This window comes from Carettochelys insculpta, chromosome 1 (assembly GCF_033958435.1).
Source record: "Carettochelys insculpta isolate YL-2023 chromosome 1, ASM3395843v1, whole genome shotgun sequence".
Lineage (NCBI taxonomy): Eukaryota > Metazoa > Chordata > Testudines > Carettochelyidae > Carettochelys > Carettochelys insculpta.
The window spans coordinates 55,691,216-55,707,206 of NC_134137.1; the positions used below are offsets into that span (position 1 = coordinate 55,691,216).

The window sequence follows — 15,991 nt, forward strand, 5'->3', positions numbered from 1 at the left end:
TTCACAAGGATAGTGCATCTAGAGACACCCACACCAAAACACTCAAGGGCTTGGAGTGCAATATTCTGAGTCATATCTAGAATGATAAAAATGTAGGGATATAAGGACATTAGGAGTGAGGATGAAAATCTCAGTAGTTAGAGTATTGGCCCAGGGGTTTAAATTCAATCCTTAAAGGCTGGGTGGGAGGACGTGCTCCCAAGTATCTAGGGCAGGTTAGGTTTAAAATAAAAATTGTCAGGTATGGCGATAGGCGCTCTCAAGGTCTCTTCCAGTTCTACAAGATGTGTCTCTCTCCATGTTTCATTTCCTTTCAAGTGGTGACTCAGTCCAGTCCCCCATGTTACAAGAGGATCAACTTCACCTTGACCATATGAGTTTATAAATTCAAATTTTGCAATAGTCTCCATTTCTTCTTGTGGAGACCTGAAAAGAACAATATGTGTGTATATATGTCTGGAAAATGATACAAAAGAGAGAGACCAGCAGAAAAAGATAGGCAAGTCAGTCTCTGCGAGGGCAAACAATCGAGTGTTCCAGCATGAAAAAGATCATTCTGCAATGTCCCAAACCCAGTTTAAATCCCTAACTTCCCTCTTCCAGTCAGTTATGGATATCAAGCTTGAGATCTTACAACATGACTGATTCACTGGGTCTAGAGCTGTACTTTCTACAGGATTTGAGTGTATTTTCAGTTAATTGGCCACAGCCAGTAGAAAATTCTGAGATCAACTCTGATTAAAACATCACAGATTATAGAGGATAATAAGCACTTCTTGCTTTATGCAATTTCCATTTACAGCACAAAGGTAATTAGGTATCATTTTCTTTTGAATTATAGTTTTGTGTTAAATAAATTGAAAAAGTTAAGGAACAGCTTCAATGAATAGAATATTTCCATCCAAAGTGGATTTAGAAGGTTATTCCCCAAACTGATGGAATTTATACACTTGTACTTTTATATTGCCATGTAAAGTAGATATACTCTGTCAGAATAGTACATTAATATAAACTAACCATGTATAATGGGAGACGGGCTGCATTGTATTATTGGCTCCATCACTCACTACTGAGTATACCATTCAGGTGAATGTGTACATGTTATCTTTATCACTCATGTATAAAGGTCATCATTTTAAAAGCCAACAACTACCAACAGTTAACCTTGTAGTCATATTCATGATAGGAATTTCTAAGCATGGGAGGAAACTCTTCTCAATTATTGACTTATTAATTCTAGACCTACATTGCACCAACAGCAATGCCCCTATAGTAAGGCTTGTGTGACTAGGATTGCTAAATGCAACATTCCCTTGCTAGGCCTTTGAAATATCCCTTACAACAGCAGCGGCTAGATTAGAGCAACTGTCTCAGATTTACACCACTAACGGATTTCCTTCCAGAAAAAGAATACCCAAATGGCTGCCTAACCGAGTTTCCCTCCCCTTTTGTAGTAGCACTGAGACTCTGTCCCAGTATTTGTGTATAACATAGTGGTCTGTTACACCAGTGTACATCACGAGTTGGTTTACTGATGTGAGCAACGGCTGATTTTGCCTCAAAGGTAGCATATATTTGTATTGAATTTTATTTGTTTTAGTAAACAACTTGTATTTTGTCACACGGAAAAAGAATCTTAAAAAGAGTCTAACAAGAAATGGTAAGAGATTAAGCATTTTATGGGATATAATCATTTTACAATTCTAATACAGGAAAACAATGTAAAATTTTCATAAACAAGTGCTATATTTTTTTATCCTTCTTTATCTGTATCTTTCTTATCTGTAGGGCTAAGGGGAGCTCCAGGATATTCTTTGGATCAAGCTCATCATCTTCCCATAGAAATGGATCCATTGATTGGTATGTGAAGGAGAAAAGTGTGGCTATGGAGTTGAAAATAATGTTTTCAGGAATTACTGTTTAAGCTATATTTGCATGTTGTGCTTCATTTTACACAGAAAATAGACAAATCTTAATTCTTTTTTATGGGCTTACACATTTGCATTGTGCTATTGGTGTATGTGCACCCCATTTTCTCTCATGGTGCCTACTGGGGCAGTTTGAGCACACGGTGCTGCTTCACACTGCTAACGTGTCCAACTAACTGCCGTCTTTCACTCACAAGTTGTCTTGGAAGACTTTGCTGTTTAGACATTGTAGTTAGTAGTAGTAGTAAAATTGCTAGGGTGTACTTAGTTAAATTTTCAGTGTTTATCTGCTTTTCTGTGAGTCCCCAGTGCCAAGAGATGTCTCGGTCTTTGGGCTTCAAGCCCTTTGTTTCCTGTAATAATGCTGTGACCCTGAGTGACTCACACTCAAGTGCCTGGTGGAAGCTCACGCTGGGAACCATTGCCAAATTTTCAAGGACTGAAGTATTGCACTGGGAAAGCCAGGTTAAAGCTTTTGCTCATGTGGGGCAGCACTGAGACCTCCATCTCAACCAGACTAGTCAGATTTAGCACCAAGTTCCCCAGTATCCATTAGCAGTGTTTCTTCTATTGTGTCAGAGTCCCAGCACTGATCACCCTCCTCAGTGCCTAGGAAGAGTCAGAAAAAGCAAACCACCAAAAGAGGGTGATCTCCAGTGCTCCTCTGCATCAGTACCACAGAAGCTTGCACCATTGACTCCAGCATCCATGCATATACCGTCAAGTCCAGAGCCAGAAAAAGCTCCCATGTCTGCGGCAATGCATTGTACTTATACTATCTCAAGGCATTTGTGGTTGCCAAGTATTTCCTCTTGCTGTTGATGCTGCTGTTGCTGGCTGTGAAAGATTCATTGCTGTTGGTGTCAGCAGCCACAGGGAAACCAACTCTCAATATCAGACAGATTTCATGTACTGCTCATCCAACAGTACCATCAAAGGGAAACCTGAAATGTTGGCCTCGCTACAAACTTGTCCACATAGGAACCAATTGCTGGCACATTAGGGCCTATAACCTTGTGGTCACCAGAAGTCATCCTCCCACTTTCCTTGAGGTTGCCCTCATTCCGACCCTTCCATGGATTCAGTCACAGGGGTATGATCACCAGGAAGTCACTGTGGTCTTAAACTGGACCTCTGGCCCTTTTGGAATGCATGGTGTTTTGTCCAAGTTTCCAGGTGTGCCTGTTCAGTTGCTTTGAAAAGGCATCATGCACCTTCCTACTGGGGGCGCTACCACTCCCAAATGATACTGAGTCTGCTAGCAGACTTCGGGAACAGGCACAACTAGCATCCTATATAGATCAAGAACTGGAGGAAGAGCATCAGGAACCAGTGCTGGCCTCTTTATCCTAATCTGGGCATACAGATTAGTCTTCCAAATGCCTGCCTGATATTTCAGCTGCTTCGGTTCCTTCTAAATTACCCCTACCTCTCAGTGAGGCCATTATGGATCTGGCTAAGAGTCTGTGGCAAACCCCTGCATCTCCTTCCTCCACTTCAAACAAGGATGAGCAAAAGTGCCAAAAGCTATCGGTTCTTTTACAGCCATCCCCTCACCTCCAAGTCCCAGTTAGTATTTGCTGCCAATGACGGAGAAAAGCAGAGACATTAGCTGTAACCCAAAAATCAAAGGACTGGGTAAAGTTAAACCTCATTGGTAGGAAAGTCTATGGGTATGGCTACAACTCAGAACTGCAAATCAGCAGACAGTGTTGGGCAGACATGACTTTAACATATGGGACTCCATGCAGAAATTTAAAGACTTGTGCCACAAGATGATAGGCAAGAATTCTCCTCCATGGTAGATGAGGGAAAATCGGTGGCAAAGGTGTTTTCATAAGCTGCTCTGGATGTGGCTGATTTGGCCTCCAGGTCAATGGCTTCAGCAGCGACCATGCATAGCAGTTCCTGGTTACAGTCCTCTGGGCTTCTGCATGGGGGCCAACAGACTGTCTCAGACCTGCCTTTTGAGTGATCTTCATTCTTTTCAGAGCAGAGAGAGACAAAGCTCCATAAGGTAAAGAACTCAAGGGTGACTCTTGTAGGAAACACTACGGGCCTCCCATTAGGACCTGCAGAGAAGGAATAAAGGTTATAGGCATAGACCACCTTCCCGTTCTACATCTGCATCGTGGCCCTTCCCACCTAGATATCCAGGGAGCTCTAATCAGAGATTTTGATGGGATGTTTAAAGGTGCAAATCCAACATTGCCAAAACCTGTTTTTCCTTTGTTTGCAAAACATCTTTCCCACATCCTCAGCATCTGTCCCCATATTACCACAGCTCTTGGTTGCTAAACACTGTAGAAGTGAGGTAGACCCTCCAAACATTCTGGTTGACTTTAAATATTTTAATGTTTTCATTAGAAATGACTGGTGCCTAACTGAAAGTGTTTGCAGTTGTTTTATAGAGTTCATATTTGAGTCACAATCTAAATCTGCAGTTTATAAAAGTAAATGGGAGCTCAGCCTTTTAATAGGTGCAACATTACACAGATTTGAAAAAGCTACATGAAATACTTTAAGCATTAGGAAATATTTTGAGAAGCACATTTATTCTATGAGTGTTGTAGCTCTGTTAGAATGGATTGTTGGGCGTCTATATTTTTAATAGCCGTTGTTTTGTTTTAACTGTAAATAATTATTGTGTGATTTTTTGTGTGAAGACTCTTACTTCCCATTTGATAACCAAGATCGAATCAAGATTATTTTAGGGATCTATTATCTCATCTAAGAGTGAAGGATTTAAACACAATAACCCCAATGAGAGAAAATTGGAATTTTCGCATTACTGAGACAGAGTTGTATAGTTTCTGTTCCTATTGATAGGAGAAACATCTCTCTAACCCTGGGCAAATTAGTCCCGTACTTCCAATCTTTCCTGACTAACAGCTCCAGTTTAGAGCTATCAGCTAGAAGTGTTGTATCTGAGTTTCGTAACCCATTCAGACTTTTTACACCTGGGGATTTCCTGCTGATACTGCCTCTCCTAACACTGTCTTCAGTGACTTGGCTCCATACCTAATGAGCAGAATGCACATTGGATATAAATAGCTGCATCTGGTTGGGTCTGTCAACCCTACAATCCATTAAGGTCTCTGGTGGTGTTGATTGCAACAAGGCCATAAAACACAAGCTGAGATTTTTGCCTCAGAGGATGCGACACCAAGAAGGGACTCCATACAATTTTTTTATGCTTGGTTTGGATTATAAATGGACTACCTTCATTTTTCCATAATTCATTGTATAGCTGTTTTATCGGAGGATGCTTCTGCAAAGTATTTAAACTATTAGCACATATTATACAATGTGTTAGGCAGTTTATCAAGAATTGTCACAGCATGTAAAATCTTTTGTCTTATTCAAAGGGAAACTGAAGACTCACAATAATTTTATATTTCTGACATTCAGAATAGACAGCTCTAAATGTTTGTATTCAAAATGCTTACTGAATAGCAAATTCACAGTTCATTGAAAGTTAAATGTATTCATTTTCTCCCTTAAGTGCCTGACGGGTAGGTGTTGGAATGCCTTATTTGTAAATGTGTTTTGCATTTCTTTACAGCCAATAACTCTGGTGTGAACAAACGTCAGATCACAGACCTTGTGGATCAGAGCATCCAGATCAATGCACATTGTTTCGTGGTCACAGCAGATAACCGCTACATTCTTATCTGCGGCTTCTGGGACAAGAGTTTTCGGGTTTATTCTACAGAAACGGGTGAACATGAAACACAATATCCTGTTTTTGTGGGCTCTTATTTCATGAAATGGCTGTTAAAAGCAGCAACAGTATTTAGTGCGCTGTACTTACCAGCCACAAAATTGTAGAAATTCTTCTTTAGATCTGCTTGTAATACCTTATGTATGATATTTTGAAGATTATGGATGAACATCAAACATGAAAAACTTTACTGTTTTGCTAAAGAACGCTATACAAACCATAGTGATGTCAATGAATTGATTGCTTATTTTAAAAAGGTGAACTAGAGTTATTTATTAAATTATAATTTTTTATTTTATTTTACCTGAACTTATTTACCTGAGTTTATTTTACCCTCAGTTGTTCAGTTTTAGTCATAATTAGTGGGGTGTTTTGTTCTGGTTCACCTAATATAAAAGCAAATTTGCACAATATACTACCGATAGCAGAATTTTTTATGTCTTTGTTTTTGTTATATGTTCTGATCAAATTTCCAGTATAGAATATTTGGAGCCCCTGTTACTTAAAAGATGACTAGTCCTGAAGCCCTACAATTGACATTAATGTTGGACAAATGTAGTTTCTTTCAGGGCTTGTCTACACTTGCCCCCAAATTCGAAGGGGGCATGTTAATCAGGGAGATGGAAGATTACTAATGAAGTGCTGTGGTGAGTATGCAGCATTTCATTAAGCTAATTCTCCCCCGTGGCAACCTCAAAGTGTCAACTTCGAAGTGCTGGCATGTGTGTAGCCCACACTACTTCGAAGTGCCTTTACGCCTCAAAATTTTGGGGAGTAGAAGCACTATGGAGTAGCACGGCAGTACGTGCATGCTGGTACTTTGAAGTCACCACAGGAGAGAATAAGCCTGATGAAGTGCTGTGTATTCACTGCAGCACTTCATTAGTAACCTCCCATTGCCCTGATTAACATGCCTCCTTCGAAGCTGGGGGCAAGTGTAGATCCAGCCTCAGTATAATAATGTAATATTGTTATGAAACAGTTCATTTTATTTGTGTAATCAAATGATAACAACAATAAGTCCTGTGGCACCTTATAGACTAACATATTTTGGAGCATAAGCTTTCATGGGCAAAGACCCGCTTTCGTCAGACCCCCACTCATGAATCTGACGAAGTGGGTCTTTGCCCACGAAAGCTTATGCTCCAAAATATCTGTTAGTCTATAAGGTGCCACAGGACTTCTTGTTGAATCAAATGATAATCATTCATGAGACTATGTGAAATAATTTTGCACAGCAATAAGTTAAAACTCATGGAACAATGACTGTGTTAACATTCAGGGGCTGGAGTGTGGCTGATCTGCTTAGAGCACAGGTCCAGTTTAAAGCTCACATTTGCACTTCCCTGATCCTGGAGCAACCTTTGGACGGCCATCAATCATATATGAAGTTAGAGCAGCCTTTGGGCTGCTCAAATAACTGCTGTCAAAAATGTCTCAGAGGGCCAAAATCACGATTGAATTACATGTATTTAGTTTCACAATTTGCTCTTGTTAGTTGTATAAAAAGAAAATTAAGACTGTAATTTCTTTTAATGCAGGAAAATTAACTCAGATTGTATTTGGCCACTGGGATGTAGTTACTTGCCTTGCCAGATCAGAATCCTATATTGGTGGTGATTGCTATATTGTTTCTGGCTCTCGTGATGCTACATTGCTTCTTTGGTATTGGAGTGGCCGACACCATATTATAGGGGATAATCCTAATAGCAGTAAGTATATACTATGATAAAATGTGCTAAGTGCATAACTTTATCTTGATTTTTTACTTCCATCTTATTAATGTAGATCACAATCATAAAATGTATTTGTTGTTCTTTCTGATACAGTATAATAATGATGGGAAATTAGTTCAGAAAAAAGTGAATGTAGATAATTAAACGGTTTATGTCTGGTAAAATATTTTGATAGATCATTTTGGGGACGAGTTGTAACCTGAGAGCGTTTTTCTTAAATACAGTGTATTTTCCTCCAGGCTGAAAAAACAGCAAGTTTCTTACAGTACACTACAACAGCTTGGTGCAAGAATAAATCAGATAGGAATAAATATTCAGTAATTATTTGTTGCATTTGTTGAGTCCATATTGAGAAATTAGATAATCAAAGGCTAAAAACTACCAAGAATACATTTAAAGGAATATTCTGTTGAGGTAATCAAGATGTTTGCTATTGTTTTTCTATATTGGAGCAAAAACATTTACAGTTCTGCCAGCTAAAGACTAATGAGCCCTGGGTGCAATTGCTAAAGTGTAGTACAGCTTTGTGAGAATTCTATAGAAGTTCATAGACTTTTGCTGATAGTGTGAGAGCCCAAAGTGAAAATATGTACAATAGTTGTGCATTTCCCAGACTTTTATTCTTCATGCATTACTTGCTGAGTTTTAAAAAAAGTGTTAGAGAGTTGTGTTAAGTAGAAGGAGGAATTCCTTACCTCAGATTTAGAACTGTAGTGGAGGCTAGCATACACATAAATAATATATCCACATCTCAGCAAGGGAATGTCAGTGTAGCGGTCTGATAGCAGAGATAAAAATGGAAGATACAAATCTGTGAAGAAGTCTATGGCACAATCTATATAATAAGATTTGAGAACTGTCACTCTGAATGTTACTCTGAAAGGCAGAATGTTGAGTTATTGTGTACTGATGCAAAGAACTACAAGTGTGATTGAGAATGGTTTTTGTTCAGAATACCACCAGGTTGGAGAAGTTGTCTCCATGCTTTTTCTTCTGCCTTGTACATGCTGATGTTGACCAGTTCTTTTCCTCACTACCCAGAACCAGGTTCAGACAGACCCTTGAAGTGAAGTACTTAGTTTTATTGTTTGCTGCTGCAGTTAATGATTGATTCACAACATAGGATTAAATGTAGCATGTCCCCACTTTCAGATGCTTGCCTAAAATACATTATAAAATAATTCATTATGTATCATATCAACACTTTTCTGCCCTTACTCTAAGGCTGGGTCTACACTACAAACATTAAAAGTAAAGCGTCTATACACATCCTACTTGGAAGTTAAACTTCAAAGTATGACACTACTCCATTCTTGAGAATGGAGTAAGGACTTCAAAGTTGGGCTCCCTACTTCGAAGTTAACTTCAAAGTAAGGGAAAATGTGTGTAGACTTTCTGCTGGTTACTTCAAAGCAGTGCCTAATTTAGAAGTTAGTTCCAAGTGTAGGCACAGCCTCAGGTTAGTGTGGTAACTTAGTTGTTTAGCTGACTTAACTGCTGAGCAAAATATTTATCTGAACAAGTTACTGACCAAGTTGTTTCACCTGGCTGTTCTCTGTCCTTTACAGACAAGCAGGCATCTTTTCATGTGTCCCAACACCTAAAATATATATTTTACTTACCAGTTCCTAAAGTGGACATGTAGATTTGCCTTATCTGCTGTCATTTGCTCCTCTTGCTGTCTCAAGGGCCTTGTTTGCTACTTCTATGTAAATTGAGATATACACACATTCCTTTGTCTAGGGTAGAACTATTTAATAATTTTTTGTCTAGTCAGGGCTTTGTGGGTTTCACCCGGATATTACTGACCAGCAAGGTATTAGCTCTCACATGATACCTCACAGAATCACAGAATCATAGGGCTGGAAGGGACCTCAGAAGGTCACCTAGTACAGCCCCCTGCTTCAAGCAGGATCAACCCCTACTAAGTCGTTGCAGGCAGGACCTTGTCGAGCTGGGACTTAAAAACCTCAAAGGATGGAAAATCCACCACCTCTCTAGGCAACGCATTCCAATGCTTCACCACCTGCCTGGTGAAGAAGTTTTTCCTAATATCTAACCTACACCTTTCCCTCTTCAGCTTCTGACCATTACTCCTTGTTCTGCCATCTGACACCACTGAGAACAATTTCTCACCCTCCTCTTTAGAGCTCCCCTTCAGGAAGTTGAAGGCTGCTATTAAATCACCTCTAAGTCTTCTCTTCTGTAAACTAAACAAGCCCAAATCCCTCAGCCTATCCTCATAGGTCTTGTGCTCCATCCCCTTAATCATTTTTGTTGCCCCTCGCTGAACCTGCTCTAGCAAATCCACATCCTTTTTATACTGGGGGGGCCCAAAACTGGACACAATATTCCAGATGTGGCCTCACCAGTGCCGAATAAAGAGGAATAACTACTTCCCTAGATCTGCTCGAAATGCTCCTCCTAATGCACCCCAGTATGCCGTTAGCCTTCTTGGCTACAAGGGCACACTGTTTACTCATATCCAGCCTTTCATCCACCATAACCCCTAGGCATATTTTGCACAAATATTGTGTAGGATGTGAATAAAGGGTACTTTCATGCACAATCATACATTCAGGTATCTAAATAGGAGAATTTTATCCCTTAGAGACTAGTCTTCAAATTGTTCAATAAGTGATGGATTCACACTATAATGCACATTTTTAAATCCTCACAGAGTCTTATTATTGGCTATTCAAAGGTTAAGTTAATAAAATAGTTCTATTAGGAAATATTTCTTTGTTGCATCTAAATTTTGAACACATTTATTGTTAGTAGATTAGGACTTGTCTTGTAGGAAAAATGAAATTAAGATGCTCAATGTAGGTTACACCCAATTAGTTAATATCTTTAGAATGGCTCCCTAGAAGGATGCAGATAATATTTTCAGAAAAGGATTAGTTCTTAAAAGCTGTCATCTGGAAGCACTGATAAGATATTTTATATCACAGATTATAAGGAGGTGAAGAATTCAAAGAAAAATGTCTGGTTATAGTAATTATGTGGGCTAGGTGCTTGACTTTATAATGATCTTTTAAACTGAAAGACAGTTAATTACCAATTTCAGCTTCAGTGCATCCAATTACCACAAGGAATGTTGGTTGTTTCAGCAAACATTTTTTCTAAAGCAACATAACTTCATTAAATATTTTCAATTATATATTTTAAAACATTGTATATAAAACATAAATCATGTTTTGAATTAAAGGAAACATATCTATGGCAATTAACAGATTATTTTCAAATATATTGTGAGAAAAGATTGTCAGGATGAACTCTTTACTGGGTTGGCTATAGTTCAGGAGAATCTAATGTAGTAGTTGGAATCCTGACTAAACATCACATATGTCAATAGTCAGACCTGTCAAACTCACACAGAACTCTTTACTAAACAATCTATATAGACATTGTGCTTAGCAGATGACCTCAGTTCACGATTGTCTGTGTGGGAACTAGTACATCAGCTCTGGTTTAAATCAGAGGAATGAGAAATAATTGGTTTAGGTAAGAGTCTTGAAATGTTTTGCTCCAGCTCAGTGGTTACAGACTGGCTCAGTTGGAAAGAGGGAAAAGAATGTTACAGTTTTTACAAAGATTTCTCTACACACCAAATGTGTTAATTAAATAATAACGTACAATATATTGTTGTACTCCATAACAAAAGAAAGGGGTGTGCTTTAACTCTGCATTTGTCACAGTTGTTTTCTTTGATGAGAGGAGAATTAAATTTTACAAGGCTTTAAAACACAGTAATTTCCCATAAAAATAGACTGGAGAAATAAATATAGTTACCTCAGTGTCTACTTTGTTCCCTGTCCCTCCCTAAAATTGCTATAGTGAGTACAATAAATACTAAGTAACTTTATTTAGTTATCTGAAGCAATTAGCAAGTTTTTAAGGTTCAGCACATTATATATCTGTTGTGAATAGAAGAAAATTGGTTTACAACAGCCTGAAATATTCCCAAACTTTTTTCAAATGGCTCTGAAACTCTAACTGCTATCCGACTGCCACTGAAATCCTTGAGAATCTGTCCATAGGTTTGAGTGAGAGCCAACTCAGGTCTGATATGGAGCCAACTTACTCCAAGGTAAGTGGCACAATGACTGCATTAAAATTTCTTGTTTTTACACTGAGAGGTAAGTAATTGCACGATCAGGCCCAACGTTTGTCCAGTAGTTTATGGGGAGATTTTCAAAGGCACAAATATGAGAGACATTGAACTGCCTTTGAAAATCTTCTCCATTAACGTTTGGTATTAGGGTTGAGAAATCTATTTGTAAACCAAAATAGTTGTTTTCATTTGTGAAGGTACAATAATTCAGTGGTAAAGGTTTGTTTACATGTGCAATTCAAAATACAGCAGAGATATTCATGTTTTAAAAACATAAAGGACAAATGTGAATCCCTTGAGTTTAGTCTCCCATAACTGCAGATTTGCTGTAACATGCCATTACATCTAGTCACTAGTTTGTTCTTTTTTAACTCCTTCATGATTTTTGAGCACTTGCTTCAGCCTATTGTTCATTTGTATAAAGAGCTCTTCTCACATAATAACTGCATTAGTCCTCATGAAAGGCATACCAAAGTCTATGTGACGTTCACTAAAGTTCAATATGTGTTATTGCAGCTATTTTATTTGCATATTTTATTATGGCTTTACTGTCTCTTTCAAGCAGATGATTTTTGAATATAGAATAATTACTTCTGTTTTTAAAGAGATACCGAAGTGTCTAGAATTGCAGAAAAGTGAGGGACAGATGATTTCATCTGAAACAGACACAAATTCAGACACTAATTTGGAAGTGATAAAAATTAATTTGCACACTTTAATTGGAACCAGCCTCCTGCATGAAAGGAGAGCAGGGCAGGCAGCTAGTGCTAAAAGCTGATTGAATTTTTTGTCAGGTAGGTATGTTGGACTTGGCCGCTTATCCTCCTGAGCCTCTCTGTGCAATATATTACATTCTGCCCCTGACTGGTGTTCTTTAAAAGGATCAATGCTATTCCTGCTTTGTCCCTAGAGCCTGAAATTTCATTGATCTTAGGACTTGACATGTCTCATTACATACCACAGCTTCCAACTGGATAGTTAAAGAAGTGTGAGTTAACACTGTTTTTCTGACCATAGTTGCACTGACCATTATAAATACATTGTGTCTATCAGGTAGAGCTCAATTTGTACACCTCTTATATTCCATAGTTCTTAAAAGTTCTAAGTGTACATTGTATATGCTTGAAAGGGATGCTGAGAACTTCAATTAAGAAACCTAGGCAAATTATCCTGCACTTTTGTTTAGCTCTGTAGATAATTCTCAAATTATAATATTGATTTTAGTACTAATATTTCTGCCACATTTTAAACTACTTAATATGGTTGATGTAGATCTAGAGCAACAACTTTAATTTCACATTTAGGTGATTAAGACAGATAATTGTGTCAAGAGTAGAGGAGTATATGGCTGTGATGCTTCATTCATGTATGTGAATCAGGCATTGAGTTGTTATATGTGAATCAGGCATTGAGTTGTTATATGTTCCATGGTCTGTTCTGGGTGATCGCAGTCGTACACTGGAAAGTTTTTAATTTTTCATTTGTGCAGCAAATTGATTTGATCTGATGCACAAATGAAATTTTAAACTCTTTCTGTGTAAACATTCCAGATTTAAAAGATTCTGTGAACTTGCAGCTGAAAGAGGAATGGTTTTAGACTCAGAAGAGCCACTAAAACTTTCCTTTATATTTGGATTCTTTTAATACCCTATGTTTGAAGTGGTAAACCTTGAAAGGGTAGAATTTTAAAAACGTCTTGTATCATATGGACACAAATAGGTAGGTGGCTTCACGGGTATGTTTGCATGTTTAATATCTGCTTGCATGTGTAAATATTAAATTTTGCGTAAACTACATGTTAGTGCTATTTAAATTTCAGTTTTGAAAGGGGTCTTCTTGCTCTGTTCATTGAAAATGTGGCTGTAACAGGCACCAGGGTTCAGAACCTAGTAAATCAGGCCCCTTCACTGTTCCACTGTCAATCCAATGAAAGTTGACGTGAAGCTATTTGCCCTACCTTGACTATTCTCATCTTTGCATGTTGACCAAACTATGTCGCTGCCATAGTGCTATATACTGTGGTAAGAGAGCCCTTTAGGAGCACTCATGTGGAGATAAAACACTCAGTTCAGCAATCCATCTCACATATCAGAATTAATGCAATAAAACTATTTAATATTTATATAATATTTGTATCAACAGCTCTCAAAGCAAGCTATCATTACCTGTCATCTTAAAGATGATGACAAAAAACTCAATTACACCTATGAAGTTAGTGACCTGTGCTGTCTGTATTAGCATGCACTACATTCCTCTTTTTAGCTTTCTTCCACTTTCACAATATTCACAGTTCACTGCTTGTGCTAATTTTTGTGGATGTATAAAGCTCTACAGTGTTAATGTTTCTTAAGAAATAGTGGTAGTTCTGCCAGAGATGAGATACAGTGAAAGTCTTTCTTGAAATAAATACTGTCAAAAATCTTCCTTTCTAACAGATCAGCTCAGTGTAGTTGGGGAGCTTACATTTTCACATGTAGCCTGGTAATTTTGTCAAAGTGTGTGCATGTTTTGTGACTACAAAAATTGAAAAATAATATATTTTTCAGTATCAGAAAAAAGGCACTTTTGTTGCTTTTATGTCACATGGTTTCTGAAATAAGATGCTTCTATATCATACACATATGTCTTGAACCCAACTTGTAGCTCTATTATTGATTCCATTGAAGTCAGTTTTGAAAGGGGAACAGAATTTGACTCTGTGTCTAATTCAGGCCTCCCTACCAAAAGAAGACTAGGAGACATTTCCCCACAGCAATAGATACATATTACTTCCTGTAAGTGGCGTTATATTTGGGAGAAAACCCAGCATGTCAAAGGAAGTAATAACATTGTTTATATTTCTTTTCTACTATTAGAGCATAGCATCCTCCCCAGAAGAGTTTGCAATTCATTATGCATTGTATTTTTGTCATACAGAACTGAAAATGAGCTCAGGTGCCTGAAGAGAGGACTCAGTCTTTTGTGTATTTTATCTTTTTGTTTAAATCCCATAATGATTCTTTTGCAGAGGTGCTACATTGGGAAAATTACTGTGAGCTGATAGTAATGGTGTTTCAATTCATAGTGGGGTAGTTTCACCTGCAGCTCCCTCTGTGTCATAGCCTTTAACCTCTAGCTGCATCTATCAGTGGTGATGTGACAGTGACAGAATATTTTGCTAGATTTTGAATGATTGCTGAGGTTCATGACATCTGTTCTTTGCAATGAAATGTTATGTGGGTGAGGTTTGCTTCCCCACACTGCAGTTTTCCCAGTAGAAGATATCACTGACTACAATTTTATTTTCTTCCTTTGAGCCCTAAGGGGAAATACTATATTTTCTGTAACCATTTATCTGTTACTCCAAATAATCAAATTCTGTGATTACATTTTACAGATTCATGAAGTATATTCTGAAATAGGATCTTAAAAAGTCTGCACTAAGGGACACTACCAGCCTGTAGTGCAAATTTTGCACATCAAAATGTTCATAGTTGACATTCAGTTTAATTATAAAAATGTATGTTTTTCTACATTAACTCGGTTTTAGTGATTTAAAATTAAATGCTTGCAGCTTCAAAGTGTTATGTTTTGCTATTGCAGAATAATATCTTACAGATAATAAGCTGATTTATTTGGCAACCTAGGAGGAAAAAATCTTGTTGCAAATTGTGTTCTGCTTTCCTTTCAGAATTTAAAAGCCCATGAGATAATTGAATGTAATCATTTATTAGTCTGATCACAATCAGATCATACTGTATAGGTCCCTTTACTTTTAACACTTCACAATAATTTGGAATTGTCAGTATTGCCCATCTCAAGAGATCAAAATCAATAACATTTGAGATTTGCTTCACAAATCACAAAGGCTACATCTACACTAGCACACTACATTGAAGTAGCCTATTTTGAAGTAAGAACATCAAAATAGGCTACTTCGACGCGTATCATCTACACATCCCCCACAGCTGGTGCCGTCAATGTTCAGTGTCAAAGTAGCGACGGGGAACATCGAAAGGAGCCGCCTCAGAAGGAAATGTGGAGCGTCCACACACACAAACACTCCCAATCGAAATAAGGGGCCAGGAAAGTCTGTGGACAGGGCCACAGACTGTACTAGCCCTTCCGGGGCAACAGCAAGATGCTCCTTTAAAGGGCCCCTCCCAGACACACCCGGCCTGCACAGCACGAGGTCTGCAGAGCGCTAGCCACACTCTTGCAGACCGACGCACAGCAGCTATGGACCCCCAGCAGCAGCAGCAGCACCTGGAAGCCTTCTACATAGTCACCCAGGGAGCAAGCACCCTGCTAGGTGCTGCATGGAAGGACGCCCAGCAGCTCCTGGCAGGGGGGCCCTCCCAGGGGGCAGATGGGGACGCCTCTGACCACTGGGCTCCCCCTCTTCCTCCCCCACTGGGTGCTCTGCCACCTCTGGAGCTACCCCACCAGTTCCGAGTTGTGGGAGCAGCTGGTCATGGGGGAATGGGATGACGACATACACTGGCAG

The 15,991-nt window shown here is 38.6% G+C and overlaps 1 protein-coding gene across 8 annotated transcripts in view; it reads left to right on the top strand.

The window, feature by feature from the left end:
- NBEA (neurobeachin) overlaps positions 1–15,991 on the top strand; it is a 776,083-nt gene that overhangs the window by 745,172 nt on the left and 14,920 nt on the right. For all 8 annotated transcript variants that reach the window (XM_074986506.1, XM_074986516.1, XM_074986543.1 and 5 more), the window contains 3 exons: positions 1,789–1,860; positions 5,494–5,649; positions 7,194–7,364. In XM_074986506.1, coding sequence (XP_074842607.1) covers positions 1,789–1,860; positions 5,494–5,649; positions 7,194–7,364 — 399 coding nt within the window. The remainder of the gene's footprint in view (positions 1–1,788; positions 1,861–5,493; positions 5,650–7,193; positions 7,365–15,991) is intronic.